The following is a 17,997-nucleotide window of genomic DNA, read 5'->3' as shown; positions in this document are numbered from 1 at the left end:
TCTAAGAAACTACAAACTGAAAAATGTGTATATAGTAAAAAAGTAATATATTTTTTAAAATATAATAATAGTTTCGTTATCTATTCATATACTAAATTACTTCGAATTTGAAAAATAAAAACCCTAAAAACATTGGATATTAAAATACAAAATTTAGTTTCATAGTTGCTGATTAAGATATTGATAAGAAGCGGTCATTTATTTGCTGATTTACTTAAAATACAAAAATAACCATAGAGAACTTTATTTAAAAAAATTATTTGAAAAAAAGTACAAAGGTTAAAAAAATGATTTATCTAAAACCGTACTAACCCTATTAATTATTTACTCATACGTTAACCTACTAATTACTATTTATGCAGGTTTCTACTTGATATGTGATGATATGATGTAAAGATATTAAAAATTTTCAATTATGTTTTCTCTTCTTGAAGAGAGTATAAAGAAAAATATATCGAGATAAAATAGGCATGTGCAAAAAAGAGTTTAGAAAACTTGACAGAAAGTTTTTTTCTGCGCGAGACAAGCTGTGACCGAGAAAATTTTCTACGATCCGTTGAGTTGAATCCCAAGAGGTAGAAACTTGCTTTTATGATAATAAAGTCTTACATTGCAGGGAATAAGCGCAGAGCGAATGCAAAACTTCGCAATACAGTAGACAGAATAGAGTCAAGAAAAGATGTGCTCTTATTGTGTTGAAGTCATCGCAATTAGACGTAGCATCAGATTTTTGCTTTCTTGGATAGAATTAAGAATATTTTCATCTTTGTCATATATTTTTGATGAAAAATAAAATGAATGAGTTGAATATAAACTAAATTTTGTTGTCAAATAGTGCGAGTGTGTAGTAACAAAAAATAATTTATAGAATGATTGTGATAGGTCAATTCCACGAAATATTTAAGTACAAATACGTCGAAATTGTAATAAAAATTGTCGATCAAGCGACAGATTGAATAAAAAGGTCCACAGCTGAAAGACGTATTGATCGACGGGGATCTGAAAAATTCACAAAAAAAGTGAAAATGTCAGGAAGCGTCAGAGCTTGTATCAGAAATAGCGGCCGGCTGGAATTCATTATAAAGCAATCAAACGGCTCTTTCATTTGGATGCTGATCGTTTCAAAAAACTTTTCTCATACTACTATAAAGAAAGACCTTTGTTGATTTAAACCGATTAGAAAAACCAGGTTTTGAAAACGTGAGAAAAGATGAAGAAAAGATTCGGCGACACTATTACTGTTTGAATACGCTTCGTGTAGTAGTAATAAAACAGGAACGGGTTCGAGCACGTACGGGTAGTAAAAGGAAGACCCAACGATGAGCTGTCGACGTAAGTACAGAGAAATACCGATCGTAAAACCGAGGGCCTAGTGGCGACGAAAATAGCGATGCGGCCCACATGGACGTGCATTCAAATTTAGCACACAGGAAATATTCGGAAGTGCAACTGTCTTCGAAGGTAATTTAATGCAACACGATACTTATTTTTCATCGCTCTTAATTAACAATGTAATTGCTAACTCTTGAAAACAGAATAACAGTAACAATAACAATAAGGACAATGTTGATATTCTTTTTGTTGCATGTTATGATTTAGTGTTATCTTTATCTCGAAAGACGCCCAATTTTAAAGTCCCTACATAACCGATGCACAAGTGGCTGTATAATGCACACAAGTCTTGGCCAATGTCTGTCCAATCGTGACAGAATCGATGTGACTTTGTATATCAAAATTGTTCGGTGAACAACCATAAATGCGTCGTTGTCGTGATCGTTACCCTGTTTTCGGCATCGAACTGTTTTAAAAGACTCCTAAAAGGCTATTAACCTCACAAGAGAAACGACGCTCTCAGGTATTGCAGGTCATCAATGGACGGAAGGGAACAAAAAGGTGGACGACCAGTGGACCCGTATTCTGGCAAGCGAGAAAGTGAAAGAGAGCCAAGACTCAGCGAACATATTTAGCAATTCGACTTGTTACTCCTCTTTTAGGCAGCAAACTCGCAATTTGATCTTCCTTGTTAATGCTGTGTGCGTTCGTAAATTCATACAATTTATATTTTCTGTGAACTTTATCATTGCGTTTTAGAGCTTAAATTAAAAGGTGTCATTGAGTAAAGTTTAATATTTCCAATTTCTTTTTTTCATCAATTCATAGAATTGTTATCACCTAATAAAATCAATTACTTCTGGTCAACGCTATCTCTTTCCCCAGTGTTGACTAGTAATGTTGTTAAGTGACAAAATTTATTGAGAATAACGCCGTAAATAGTAACGCAATTACAAGACTGTTTATGAGGAACGGCTTAACAAGCAACCTCATTAATTTCGAAAGAAACATTTTTCAAATGTAATTTCTCTACGATATTTTATTTTCCCCGCATATATGCTAAAAATTGTCAAACCTTTAAATCTTCCCAACTACCTGAGATTCTGGTTGTTAAAACAATTAATGTAGCATACATGATTACAATATCCAACGTTCAATTAATGATTAAAAAGTTGTGGAGCACTCGACAAAGCTCAATTCTCCTTGACAACTCACATTACTTTTAAAATAATTGAAAAATGAGAGCAACTAATATAATATGTTAAGTACTTATAAACTTAATGAAATTTGCTTTGGCATGTAGTTTGACAATCCTACGCATTGTTAGTTCATTATACTTGATATTTCATTTTTATAATCACCCGGCTCGTATTTTAAAAACAAATCATGACAATAAAAATAACAATTATTTTTCTTAAAATATTTCTGGAAAGTAAGGCATTACTCTTTTCTGTTAGGTAAAAATTGTTAGAGTAACGTTGATACTTTTCAATAGTAACGACGTTATTTTCCAAAAAACATATAACGCATTCTAGAACTAAAAAAACAAGTAGCGATTACGCAAGTTCAAACTTGCTCGACACTGGAAAAATCAAAATTTTTTTTCTCTCTCTCTCTACGCGTTTTTCCGTTCTTTGCTCTCTGGAAAAAGAGCAAAAGAGAATCGATCGGGTGACGCTATTTCGCAAACGTTTCTACGGTGGGGCGTTGCGTCAAGTTCTAAATGTCGACGAGCTCGACCCGAGCTCTCTCTTTTTCTTTGACGTTGGGAATTCAACTGGAAAGATTCTTTTTTACGGCTTCAGGGCACAAGTTAACGATATGAATAAATATCGCAACGAGGTGTGTACACGTAAAGAAGTTTTATGGGCCGTTGCATGGGGATCGCCATGCAAATGGAATCGATATTTCTTTAAAGCTCAATAGCTATATGTCACTTGTATGAAAAAATGCAGGAAAAACACTATCTAATCTATGAAAAATTCAATTCTAATTAGTCTAAAATGCAAGCAAATCGTTTCTAAATATTTCATGAAAGTGAAGAAACTATTCTTAAAAAGAGTCTTTTAACCGGAGTTAATTGGTCGACTGGAAACCTTGTGGATTTTTTCAAATCTACCTATTCATCTTTGAAAAGTATGATCTCGAATAAAAGCCAGAGCTACATTCAAATTAAAATATTCAAGAAGCTGAATTCTCAATGTGAAATCCTTTTCGGCTTGGAGAACGTCGGCAGAGAAAAAACGCGCGCGCTATGCTTATTTTACTTTTTATCTCGCACGGTGCGTGCTTGGAAAGCGAACTAGAATTTAAAAATAAAAAATAAAGAGAAGGAACATAGGGATGTTAAAAAAAAAAAAAAAATTCGCGGTAAAACACTGAAGAGATTGCGTCAAGTACTAAGGTAGCTCGAGCTGTTTTCGAAGCGCACTGAACGTATTTTAAGTATAAGCAAATTTACGCGTGAGCACACGACGAATCTGAAATCCAAATGAGCTACCGCAGAACGTAATTCGTAGCAAATTATCCTGGAAAAATATGAGACAATTTCATTTGTGGTTCGTTTGCAGCGTCTTTCTTAGTTAACAGATTGATTTTCCACTTCTCTCGAAACCAACATCTTAAAATACGGAGAAAGTTTCATAAACATAAAGCTTTATTGCATTGAATAATATAATATCTTTGAAATGTCTAGAATTACTCGTTATTATTTATTAGACTCATTTATTAAGAGATTATATCGAGTTTAAGTATCGAGTTAGCAGTGTACCAGTAATTTTATGAGCCTAAAGCGAATGCATGTAGCTTGCTATCAATAATGAGATTTTCGAAACGACTCCGAGCTAACACGACCAAATAGAACTACAGCTGACATAATGCAACTATATACTGATACATTTGTTTGATCAAATGTGTTCGGCTAGTTTGAGGGACAACAATTTTCGAGCTGACGAGTATCTCGCAAATTGCGAAAACAAAGAAAGCGCGCCTTACACAGCGGAGAAGATCAATAGGAAGGTAAACAGCCGAGATAAAGAAGCCATGAAGCAAGCTGACGGGGGGGGGGGCGACAGTTAAGCATGAATGTTTGATTGCGAGCGCGCAGTGGCATTATAGGTCGGTTGGGCGTGCAAGTTTTAGCGCTGTGTACAAGCTGTCCCTCTATATATATGTGTATGTACTTGGTGAGCGCCCGGCTTATAGATGTGCCTGCGCGCTCGTTGTAGCAAAGAAAAACAACAAAATCTAGGTCGATACCCGAGTGAACTCTGCACAACCTTCGCTCGCCCCTTCGACTAACCAAAAACAATCGCTAAGCGCCTAGGTGACACCAATGTACGTGCTAACCACTTCTATATGTATACACACCATGGCGCAACTTTTTTGGATCACTGCCTTTCTTTCATTTAGAACTCCAAGTTGTGGGAACAGGAAACGACAGTTCAGTGATATGGCTCTATAAAAGTTGAATGTGAACCTCGATAACCAAAGACCGATGAGCCGACTATAACTGAAAATCATTTCTCACTGTATACATCCTTAGCTATCGGAAGAGAGCTTTAATCGAATTTTTATTTTCAGTGGGTGGAAAACATTGATTACAAATTAATAGTATAATCATTAGTCGATCGTCCAGTGGATGTTGTTTATTATTAGCTCATTCATTACATGGCCTGAGGAAATAGTGATTCTCATTCCCTAAATCACTCATCCATCATTTTGCATTTGTCCATCCAATTTCCGTCTTCACTATAATAGTGGGCAGAGTTACTTTCGACATTCTCCTCGAGTATATTTGTTTAGAGATAAATCTATTTACAACTAGTAATCAATATTCAATCATCTGAAAAGCTATGCCCACAAAGAGAAACATCGTTATAACTGTAATATTGACGTACTACATTCATAAGTAAAAAAAAACCAAGAACCAGAAATAGAATAAGCAAACAAAAAAAGATACACGAACGCGATATTAATTTCTAACAGTAGGTAATTGGGCACCTCTGCGTAGGTGTAGACTATTTCGACGAGAGAATAAAACAGGATTACAGATAATAAGACAAACACACGAACGTTGGCTTATTTTCGCACAAAAAGGACGAATCACAAAGATAGAAAAAGCTCGTAGTACTGCGGGTGTACACGTAAGGCTCGGTTAATACAGGCTGCTATTTTCAGTAAACGTAAACAACAACAGCTTTCTTGTACCAGCAGGAATTTAATTTCGAATGAATGCTGTTGATAAAGAAAAAATTCTTTTGTAACAAAAGTATTTGACTTTACAAGAGGATCCTCTTGATACAAAAGAATATTGTTGTGCAGCTCCATTTAGCGAAAAATTCTTTTAAACTAGTAGGATTTTCCTCATTTTGGTTTTTCCTCATTAATTTTGGTTTATCCTCTTTGATTTTTTTATATATAACGCGAATCATTTACGAGCAGGCACCGATTGATCGTGTAGAAAAGCGGTAACGCTCACTAATTTTGATGGGTGGCACATATACGCAGGTAGGTGTTGCGTGGGTGGTCGCGCGTGCGACTCTGACCACACACATGGAAAGTCGCAGGTAGTTGACGCTCGCCACTGCTGCCGCGTAACTAAGTATCGATCTTATATACTATTGTGTGCTGGTAGGGAGCTAGCTACGCCATCGGGTCCTTGCACTTATATACGCGCCCACGACTTTTATCCTTATTTTCGCAGCAGCGCTTACTCTAATTGATTCTCATTTTTATTTACTGCTTGTTTCTAGTTATTTTTCTTTGGTTACTGCGTCAACAGACGCTTACCGAAATATTATACACACTTTTTGTATTATTATACAATACCCTAAATTCGTGCTTACATCGAATTCCACATACTTGAAATCGCATATTCAAAAAAGTAAATTTAAAATTAGTAACTGAAGAGAAACTAGGATACAGACAAGTCCATGCGTCGTCTGGCAAACACATAAAATATTTCTTTCAATTCCGCTCTGTTTACAATCTCCCTCGCCATGCTCGCGAGTAACCGGCAAACAAAAAAAAAAAAGAAACTCTCATAGTCAAACGAGGCCGCTCGCAAACCGATATGTACGCTGTGAGGCGTAATTTCCTCGTGGCTTCGATCAGGTCAAAGATCCACATGGCAGTCCATGCACCGAGACACCGACTTTCGCGGATTTGCGAGTCGACCACCACCATCGACCTCGACCGTACGGAGCACCTACTGTACGCAGCTTAAAATCGGATTTACGCAGCAGCAGCAGACTCTCCGCCACAAAGCTAACAGCCTGACCTTTGTCGCATGACTGGCTAGCAAAAATTACGAGACGGAAAGCCGCCGCTGCTGTTGCTGCAATTCTTTTTCTCTTGGATTGAGGTACTACCTACCCGGCTCGAAAGAGACTTTTTTTCATTTTCTCTAAACAGTGTGGAATCTTCACTATATTTACTTTGTTTGAAAAATTCAACAACATTGCTCGCATGGTGAAAAACCCAACGAAAGTTTCTTTTTTTCGTGCCTTTCCTAGTATTTACGGTTATGGCGCCGTTAAACCTATATTGAAACATCTTGACATTATTGACGAAATTTTTTCTTTATCGAAGGAGCTTTTCATAAAAATCGAGCGGATTTAACGACCGTAAGGGATACAGCTTTGAAGCACATCCTCATACTTATTCGATCTATGATTATAAGCGCATTGTAAGAAAGATTGTCAGTCGGTGGTAAGTCTTGAAGAGCAAGCTTCGTGCGCAATTGAGTGGATCTTTAGAAGCAAGACTCACGGCTCGTTGGAGCGAAAGCTTAATCGAGAGAGACAGCTCAAGAGCGAGAGAGTCGAGCGTTGTATGCATTAGATTACGCACGCTCGCTTGGGGCTGCCATCATTCCTCCACAACGCGGAAGCGCATCACTCTCGCCTTATTTTCATTGTTCAAAGGAAACGTGCAGTGTTTTATTGCGAGGATCTGATTTATTTGACCAAGAAACGACACTATTCCCAAGCTGTGTATATACGCAGCAGAGTACATCGTTGAGACGTGACAATCAACTCCTTATATGTACAAGTCACTATATTACTCCATTATCGAGTGCTGCCATCGGTGTCGCCAGAGAACGAGAACCCAACCCACTGCGCGAGCTTACGTCAACTTCAACTTGTCTTGCGGATTATACATGACATTCGATATATATTACAATGTCGATTGCACTTTTATATTCCTTTAACTTAGATTTGTTTATATCATTTCTTTTTTAATTTATTCTTGGAACTTTGATATAAAAGTAAACTTACAATTAGAGGATTTTCCCAATATTTTTAAACGTAATTATAGTTTTGAATACATGTACTATGTGTATAGTAGTAGTCAACATTTCAAGGCAATCCCGAATTTCATTCTTTATATTTTCAATTGTCAAGCTTTACACGTCCCTGAATTATCAAATTTTCTCGTACGTCCAGTAAAAATACAGGAAAATGGCAGGTCTAAAATAGCTTCAAACTGTTTTTCAGGAAAAAGTAGAGGCGAATTACATTTCATACAGAGGATTATTAAGGCCTCTCCATCGATATCCATAGATATACCGTCAATGGAGAAATTTCTTCACGACTTTTTATCAATCGTTTGTCTAAAATATAAATCAAAAGTGCTCGATAAAATTATCTTTAATAAATATTCATACCTTGAATACTACCAATCAATCCTAGAACGTTTTGAGCAGTGTTTTCTTCATAAAAAAGTTAAAAAGCATACTTTAATTTCCAGCTAGCTGTCATTTATATTTATGTTCACGCTGAGAAAACAAAATATTCATTTAAAATTCGTTTATTAACTAACTTTGCTACAACTACGCAGTAATGTTTTGCAAATATACACGCAAGTACATATGCGTAAATAAGTATAAGAGAAATTGCTTTTTAAATTTTTTTATGTAGAAATCACTGCTCATTTAGTCGCAATCTAGGTATGAAGATTTGTCGATAATAATTTTTTTCAAGTACCTTTGTATTATATTTCAGGCAAACGCTTGGAGGGACGTCGCAATGAAATTTCTTTATGGATATCGATGAAGAGCTTTAGCAATGATTAATATATCAGTATTATGAAAAACTATATCTTTCTCTACCAGGCATAAAAAACATTAAAATTGATAAGTTATAACAGAATTCTTATTAGAATTTTGCATGCTTGGCGATAAATTTTAAAAATGATTTGAAACATAAAATTATTAATAATCTCATGACTTAAAACGAGAAGTCGATTTTGCTTCTCAGAATTTGTGATAAAAAAATTGTACAGTACTCTTAGAATTATTAGTACAATGAGGAAAGGCTTGTATGAAAATTGAAGGTAGTCACTCAATATGAATCTTCTTAAAAACTTATGGAAATAAGGTCCTTTCGTTTTTCCTTTCATAGCGGAACAACTTCATAAAAGTCATAAAATAACCTTCTTAGTCGACTTTGTCTTTATACTAGGGTGGGCCAATAAGTCGTTAGAAAATCCAAGAGATGGCGCGCAAGGTATCACGACTTATGTTGCTAGCGTTTTTTTTAACTAAAGAGTGTTGTCAAAGTTTCAGCCAGATCCATCAAGTGGTTCCGTTTTTATCGTCCATCAAAGTGAACAACTTTTGCTTATCCTTCAACAATGGAAAAAATAAATTCCGAGCGTTGATAAAACATTTCTATTTAAAAGACCTTACATTGAAAGGAAACTAAGCTGAGTTAGATGCAGTTCATGATGTATCTGCCCCGGCGTGCGGACAATTATTCACAATTTTATTATAGACATAAATTATTGTGCACAGTAATATAGTGTAATAATTCATATACGCTGATTTGTGGCATGTTATTGTGTACAATAAAACCATACACAATTGTCCGCACGCTTCTGCTCCTGTATTTGCAACTGTTTACAATTTGATATTGCGTGAAATAGTTAAAATGATGAGGGTATCAAAAGATACTGTCATTTCGATATTGTATGATAAATTGGACATGAAAAAGGTTCAGCAAGATGGATGCCGCGTTTGCTCACAGTTGAGAATAAACGCAGTCGTGTAGTCGCCGCTAAAACCTTCTTGGCGCATATCCACCGTAATCCGAATCACTTTCTGCGATGATTTATAACTGTAGATGAAATATGGATACATCACTACACTTCCGAAACGAAGAAACAGTCAAAACAATGGATTATGAAAGTGAATGGACTTTAAAGAAGGCAAATACAGCCGGTGAAATTATGGTCGCTACTTTTTGGGATGCACGTTTAAGAAAGGACAAACAATCTTCGTTATTAAATCGGTTAAGTAAAAAATAAAGAAAATCGTTATCATATGAACAAAAAAAAAATTCTGTTTCATCGAGACAATGCACGAGTGCACACTTGTGTAGTTTCAATGGCCAAAATTCAAGAATTGAAGTTCGAAATAGTAGACCATCCACCGTATTCACCAGATTTGATCTCTAGTAACTTGTTTGTATTTCCAAACTTAAAAAAGTGCCTTTCCGGACAGCGATTCATGTCGAATGAGAAGATCATGACACAAGCAAATGGTTACTTTGAGAAACTCCTAAAATAATATTTTTCTGATGACTTACAAAAACTTAAAGGACGTTAGAGAAGTATATTGAGCTAAAAGGAGATTATATTGAAAAATAAAAACACATCTACTTAAAAAAAATAGTTATACAATCTTTTTCTAAGGAATTATTAATACACCCACGTATTTTTTGCTAATTTCAAAATAAATTACTTGAAATATAATAAAGTGTTTATGTAGATGTATTTTTGTTCATAAATTTACTTTTAATTCAGAATTTTTTACAGTTTCAAAACTTTGATTTGTGAAAGCCGTATTTTTTTAGAATATGACCAATTAACATAAATCTTTAGCTGTTGCTACACATATATGATGTGAATAAATTTTATTTATCCACGATTATAATCGTAATTTTTGTCATTTATAGATGCATGACAAAATAAAATATTATTCCAAATATGACATCAAATAATATTTAAAAACTGTATAACTAACAAAAAGTAGAGATAAAATTGGATAACATTTATAATTAATAAATATATAAGGAATGTAATGCAATAATTGGGGATAAGAGCAGTCGGAAGATATATTATGAGTATCATAATAAAGCATAATATTTGCAAAACCAAGCTGTAAAAAGGACGTACAAAAATTAAAGAAAATGGATCAGCTCGAGTAATAAATCAGAAGGAGAGAGAATCAACGACGGAACCAAGTTAGTCGTTGATGTTGAGAGAGGAAAGAAATAAAAAGAAAAAAAAATAATTGAAGGAAGGATAGCTGGAGATGAGAATATATTGTACTGCGCGGGAAAGTAAAAGTAATAAGAGCGCAAAGAAGAAAGGTGAAAGAAGAGAAAGAAGGCCATGGTACATGGCTTATTTCCAGATAAGTGGTGTGAAACGAGCAACGAGTGAGACTGGCACTCGGCCTGGTTACGTGATGTCATTTTGAGTTTTCATCTAACGAACCTCAAAATTAAGTATCTTATCTACCTCTATAAAAACTTTTTCCTGCAGTAGCTGATCAGTCAATCACTGTTTCGTACTATGATATTGTTAATGTTTCTACAAGCAATATTTCCAAATACATTGCTTTTTCGAAATAAGTACAAATTTTTTATTCTGATACATTACATTTTTTTATCAATTTCCTAATGCGCCGTAATTAATTAATTTGAATCAAAATACACGTCCCGATAATGTGGTTTATCACGATAGTCCTGATACCGAGTGACATGGAAGTAGCCATGAAGCAGTGGCAGCCGCGTAACGCTTTCATAGATTAAGATGGTGAATCCAGGCTTTATTTACTTTTTTTTCTCATTTTTACACATTTCTTCGTAATGTTTCTATTAACAGGAAGGAAAATTGATTTTATCATCTATCATCTGAAACAAGTTTCAGCTTGATTGACGTATTTTTAAGAAAGTTATTTAAGTCATAAGATTTATAAATTGATTTGTTTGTGTTTTTAGTCAATGATTGATTATTTAAACACGATTCCGCCGCTTAATCATTTTAGGATAATATTATGATAATCATCATCTTTGATTTTTGTAATTATTGCAATATGAATAATAATAATAATAAAAATGGAATTTTTCTTTATTACTAATGAAAGATGAAATATACTACTTAATAAAAATGATTATTTATTATGAAAAATACGCACATGTATACAACTTTTAAAAGAAGTAAAATTAACATGCAAGTTGACGATTTTAAAGTAAATTTTTTACTACAAATAAACGAACGACTTAATTTAATATTAAAAATTGACACTTCATAGTAACAATCAAAATTACAATTTTTAGACCAGTTTTATAATTTTTGAAAGGTATGTGAGAATATCTCATAATATTTAATAATTTATTTATTACTTGTCATCATTTTATTTATAAATATGAAAGATGATAATTCTCATTTTTAATATTTAAGTGAGTTCATTAATTATCCTCTCCTTTTGTCAAAATGCGTCTTCTCCATAAAACGGTAATTACTAACGACAGCGTGCACTCTAAGTATTTAGATATTTTTATTTATAATTTTGAGTCGTACTGCACTTTTCATTATTTTATTTTCGAAACACTTGTAATTATTATTTTATAAGTCAAATTTTTTATGTATATTCAATCACCCGCCATTTCTAACTTTAATCCTTTTATAAAATAACCATCATAATCAAGTTTTCATGATTTTTTCATGGTCTTCATGACTGATTTCTATACCAATTACTGTGATACCATTACAATTTATCACAATTAAGAAAACGTTATAATTAGTATTATTAAAAAATTGATATTCAATCAATCTATAATGATAACATTTTCCTCATTAGGAGTGATACTACCAAGAGGCCGAGGCTCACTAGTATGTCTATAACTAAAATGGATATCACGATACCGAATAATACATAAATAATCAACTTGAGTTCTATTATGTGTATTTTAGTGAAAACATGTTGAAAAATAAACATGAGTTGTTGATCACACTTCAACTTGTTCAATTGAATAGAATCAACGGTGTAATGAAAACAAAAGGCCTGAGAAATAAGATATTTCAATCGAAATACTGAGCAGAATTATAAAAGCTATCCATTATGTATAATGTTCTTAAAGTTTTTAGCTAACCAATATGCTCCATCTTTTATAGATGTATTATTAATAACTAAATAAACACTTTTAAAACAAAAGTAAAAAAATAACAACTGTAGTTTTGATTATGTATTTTCAATAAAATATTATTCATTGATCGCTTCTATAATCTGTAATTTGTTTAGTTTGTATTGTATTCGTTCATATGGTGGTTCAGTGGGTAAAAACTCAGTCCTCTGTGTAAAAGGTTGCCGGTTAGAGCACAAGCATATGGACATTTTCAGAAATAAAATTTTCATATGCTTGTTGTAACTTTTGATGGCTCGAATTCCACCACAAACTATAGGTCAAGTGATGATGCTTGTAGAAATGCTCCTCCTGCACTTTTCCAAAAGTCGTAGAGGAGACTGGTTACATACCTCTCATCAATATCGAGAACGAAAACTAATGCACATGGATAACTAGTATACCTCTGCAATGTTTAAAACGAACGTAGTTCTTGAAGTAATAATAACAAAAAATAACAAAGTATCAAAAAATTGCTTTGGTCTTTCTGCGTCGTTTTTATTCGACTTAACTCAAGATTTATCTTATAAATCAAATTCGAATTTCTAATTTAATAATAAAATTCATAGCAATTGCATACTCGACTTTTATGCAGATAATGAAATATGTTAAAGCTAACTAAATCTTCGAAAAATATGTATTTGGACTCATCGGTGAAACTCTTGAGAGAAAAGTACGTTAGCATCTTTGTTGTAATTTGTGACTGATCCTACATCCAAAAGAAAAGAAAAATAGCTGCTTGATATGATAGGTCGTACGTCAAGAACTAGTAGGTACGTTAGCGCATGATGAATTTAATGAGGTAATGCATCACTGTCGCCGGAATACTGTCAACAGCACACCTAGCAAAACTGACAGCAACGCGTCGAAGGGGCTCCATTTTATTACACACACACACACAGCTTGCAACCGCGCTTGCAGTTGTGTAAGAATATAAAGCGTAAATTTTTGTCACGTATTTGCCTGCTAGTTAGCGCGAGCTAGAGCTGGTGTTCAGGGTGACTGAATTGCATTAGATACTGTCACTTCATAATCTCGCGCGAATGCGCCGAACGGTTGCTCGCTCTGTCAAGTGGCCCGGCAAGCAAACAGCCAGCAACAGCCCTTAGCGTAACGGAGCTAACGAAGCTTTCGCCGAGTGCATTTCTCCCTCCCTCATTCTCTCACGCTGCACGAGCGCGCCACGATTCCTCGCTCGACTTTCCCATGTACGTCTCGAGGGTTTTTACTCACTCATTCAGTAGCCGACTTCGATCATCAGCGCTCCAGTCTCGCTTCACTAAATGCATTATTGAGCCCAGTTCCAACGCCAAGATCCCTTAGGTTTCTTCTTTTTTACCTCTTCAATTCCATTGTAGTCCCGCAGTTAGATTTCGCTCTCTGAAATACTAAGATTATTCAACATTTAGTGATTGTCCCCTCTGGCTTCTCTTCCTCGCTTTTTTAATGATTCTTTTCGTCATGTTCTTTCACCTCACTTTTCGAGCATTAAAACTTTATATATACGCGACTAGCTTATCAGAATTATTTAACTAAGTCCAATGAGCAAGAAAAATTTCGTCGTTTTAATATTTTTAAGTTGTTAAAAATATGTGAAATAAAACGTTGAAAAATACTATCTAATTTATTAGAAATTTAGCAACAATTGGATTGACACTTTGGAAAGTACAATTAATAAAAAGAAAAAAATGAATTGTTAAAAACTGTATAAAGAAAAATACACGTAATTACTGGAAATGAATATATTAAACACAGTAGAGCTATTAAAATTGGCTTAAATTTAGATATCTTATATTGTTATTCCTTAGTCTTACTTACTTGTTTTATTTTAGTTGTATTTTCTGTTATACCTACTTACGTATAGGTACGTGCATATCCTCTGTAAAACTTTACTACATTTTTATAGCAAAGTTGGTTAATAAACAAATAAATGAAATTAAAAAAATTAAGTCTTAGAAATGCATGTAAGTCAAGTAATAGATGAGGTGAGAAAGTTAATACAGGATTGTGCAACTCTAAAATAAAGTCGCGGACGAAAGTTGCGGGGCGAGATCAGCTAAGATTTCACGAAACGACACGTACAAGAAAGGTTTTTGCTAGTTCTCGTTTCCGACTCGATCGAAACTACGTTCGTATACTTGTAGCCCACCTATCTGAGCTCCGCGCGCAACTCTTACACACACTGGTGTATACTTTGCGGAGGGGCGCAAATATAGAGGACGCAGCGCGCTTCCATTCAAGACGGTAAATCCAGTCACAGTATCATTTAACTTTCGAACCTACTCGAGGAAATCTATTCATGTACCGCCCTGGATTTGCCGACTCTCAATAGTTTTCAAAAGGATTACACGTCGGAGGGCAGACATTTTCAATGAGCCAGCTCAATTGAAAACGAAAATTGCTGATCGGAAAGTATATGCACGAATTGATAAAGTGCAAGACGCCTATAGTTGTATGCGTAACATTGATGATACTATTACCGTGATTTTTTCAGTGCTAGCCTTTAACACAAGATTAGAATAATTGAAATGAACATGTAGCAGTACAACTGCGGGAAAATAGATTCTTGTCTCGTGTGGTGTTTGGACCCGATCGAAACAAGGCTAAAAAGTCACACGAGACGAGAATCTCTTTCCTGAACAGGTATTGCACGGTACTTTTTGATACGTGCACAAATTCGATTTTGAGCGTACAACAGAAACGTACTTTCCACACAGGGCTTGAAAAAATATATTTCGACCTGGAAATAACAATGGTGGTAACTGATATTTTCTCAAAATAAGAGCTATCTCGTCAGTAACTCGTTATATCTGCTGTAATTATTGTATACAATTTTACTTTTGTTAATGATCGCAATAAAAATGCATATCATCGTTCATTTGTTATTACGATTACACAAAAATTTAAAGTGTATACAAAAAAAATTTCGAATTTCATCTTCTTAACCCAGTTATTAAAATAAATGCATGACACTTTTTCACCGGAATCCTATTATGAAAACTAGAACAAAAATATTCATGTAGAGTATTTTTCACTATGGTGAGACTTTATAGTCCATAAAGTTTTTAATAAATTATTGGAACTTACAAGAAAAAACATAATACGTAGAAACAATCCTCTACAAGTTGTCAAATCGCAGGATTTCGATATTATTCCCAATGCCCGTAATTTATAAGTAATACTTAATTGAACCAAAAGCGCCTTTGATGGTAAATATAACAATCCACGCAGACATATGACTTTCATTTCTTTATGTAATATAAAACTTTCAATAACAATAATACAATTCCCAGGTGTTTAGATAGTTATAAAAATGATATCTACATTTTTCCGAATAGTATAATTAAGACTTACCGATAGCAACGTAGGTGATCAGTAGTAGCAAAGTGAAAGGGAACGATCGGGCAAAGCTTTTTGTTATGTTGATCATTGTGAGTAATGGCCTTGACGATGAAATAAACTAGAGTAGAAAATTCACTTGACGCTGCTAGCAGCAGCAAAACCTTTTAAAGTCATGAAGGAGGTAAAGTATTTCGAAAAATCATCGCAATAAATTTCGTCGATTTCAAATCAAAATCACACGAAACACAAAAACAAAAATGACGTTTACAACCACAATAGAATGATTTGTCAACTAGCTTGACGTTTATAATGTATTAAACGAGAAATAGTAAATACTGACATTGTTCGAAGAGCTTTGACCGTGAAAATACAACAAATGCACGTGCGATAACGCAAGCGTCGCGAGAACAACCCTCCCGTCACGGAAGTCGGGGTGATACTGCCGTCGGCCGCATGGGTTCGCGCGGCATCACGCTTCTCTATATAGACGTCGCTAGTTGCCGCAACCGCTACTACTACCACTGCCACACGAGCCAGCTTGCGACCCATCCCTCCTTTCTGTTTCACAAAAAAATATACGCTCGCCCTTTGACACGTCATTTCGATAACGTCTAGACCATTCCTGTTAACAGGAAATTTCATGAGATTGTATATAGATGTTAGTAACTGTCATCGTAAAGTTATCAACATATCGTATTCATTTTTGCAATATTACTTGTGAAAAAAATTTTGACAGGTTTTCAAATTTCAATTCTTAAAAAGATCATCGAATAGAACATCTTTTCGTTATTACAGTGTAGAATCGAATTAAAAATTAAAAGCGAAGAAATGGAAACTCCATATTTTATTATAAAGTTATTGAAGAAGGAAAGTCTAATATAAAGGTTCGCATTTTAATCATAATTGACAAAAATTATTATATAATGTTAAAAATATTTTTTATATAGGTATTTTCAATGTATTTTGACCCACTAAATATGACTTAAGTAGCTAGAAAAATTTGAAATCAAAGAACTATTAAAAGTTGAAATAATATAATATTTGTGCAAGAAAAAAATTATCGTAATCTTTATTAAATTTATTTTTAGAAAATAATAAAAGAAATAATAAAAATATGATGCAAAATAATTATTAATAGATTGCAACAAATAAACCAACGCCTTATTGTTCGACTTGATCTCTAACCACATGAGCTCTCCGAAGGGTATATGGGTAATTCTAGGCTATTTCGATTGACTTGTAACCCTTAGGTTACGGATTTTTTTTTAATTTGGCACAATTGTTGTACACATAAAACTGAGATTTTTCCCAAATTTTGGAGACGATACATTAATTATATCAAAAGTTATTAACAATTAAAGAAAAATGATAAAAAATTTTCAAACAGCTATATTTTAAAAACTAATAAAGATATCGAAGTCGGATTTTTTTCAAAATACTTATAATGCCTTAAAATTTCGAAATAATTACAACAATAAACAATAAAAATTTTTTTTCGAAAGTTATTAACTTTTTGTTTAAACAATTGCTAATATCTCAAAAAGTATATTTTTTTTTTTTAAAATTCTTGCTCCTACGTATTCCTGAGGATTTTTGCTATCGAAATCAATCATAAAATTCAAGGGCCCGACATATCGGAAAGCGTAGCCCTAATCAAAAGAAGACGCCTCGGCGTAAGGCTGCGGTAGCGCTCCAGCGGACTCACGGTCGAAAGGTACTCTAGCTTTAATCTAAAAAACTAATAAAGATACGGAATCGGAGTTTTCCCAAATTACTTATAATACCTTGAACTTTCGAAATAATTACAACAATAAACAATAAAAATTTTTTTTCGAAAGTTATTAACTTTTTGTTTAAACAATTGCTAATATCTCAAAAAGCATATTTTTTTTTTGAAAAATTCTTGCTCCTACGTATTCCTGAGGATTTTTGCTATCGAAATCAATCATAAAATTCAAGGGCCCGACATATCGGAAGGCGTAGCCCTAAACAAAAGAAGATGCCTCGGTGTACGTCGCATCGGCAGCAGGCCGTTTTCGTGGTCTTACGCCGAGGTGTCTTCTTTTGATTAAGGCTACGCTTTTCGATATGTCGGGCCCTTGAATTTTATGATTTATTTCGATAGCAA

At 34.1% G+C, this 17,997-nt stretch overlaps 1 protein-coding gene across 1 annotated transcript in view; it reads right to left on the bottom strand.

The window, feature by feature from the left end:
* LOC131674147 (uncharacterized) overlaps window positions 1-16,286 on the bottom strand; it is a 145,318-nt gene extending 129,032 nt beyond the window's left edge. The window contains exon 1 of the mRNA XM_058952668.1: window positions 15,882-16,286. Within this exon, the coding sequence (XP_058808651.1) occupies window positions 15,882-15,957 (76 nt within the window). The 5' untranslated portion in view covers window positions 15,958-16,286. The remainder of the gene's footprint in view (window positions 1-15,881) is intronic.
* Between the last annotated feature and the right edge of the window lie 1,711 nt (window positions 16,287-17,997).

The sequence above is a fragment of the Phymastichus coffea genome, unplaced genomic scaffold, assembly GCF_024137745.1.
Source record: "Phymastichus coffea isolate CEN01 unplaced genomic scaffold, Cenicafe_Pcof_1.1 PCOF00215, whole genome shotgun sequence".
Classification (NCBI taxonomy): Eukaryota; Metazoa; Arthropoda; class Insecta; order Hymenoptera; family Eulophidae; genus Phymastichus; species Phymastichus coffea.
The sequence above is the reverse complement of the archived record's forward strand: the minus strand, read 5'-3'. Positions and strand labels throughout refer to the sequence as shown.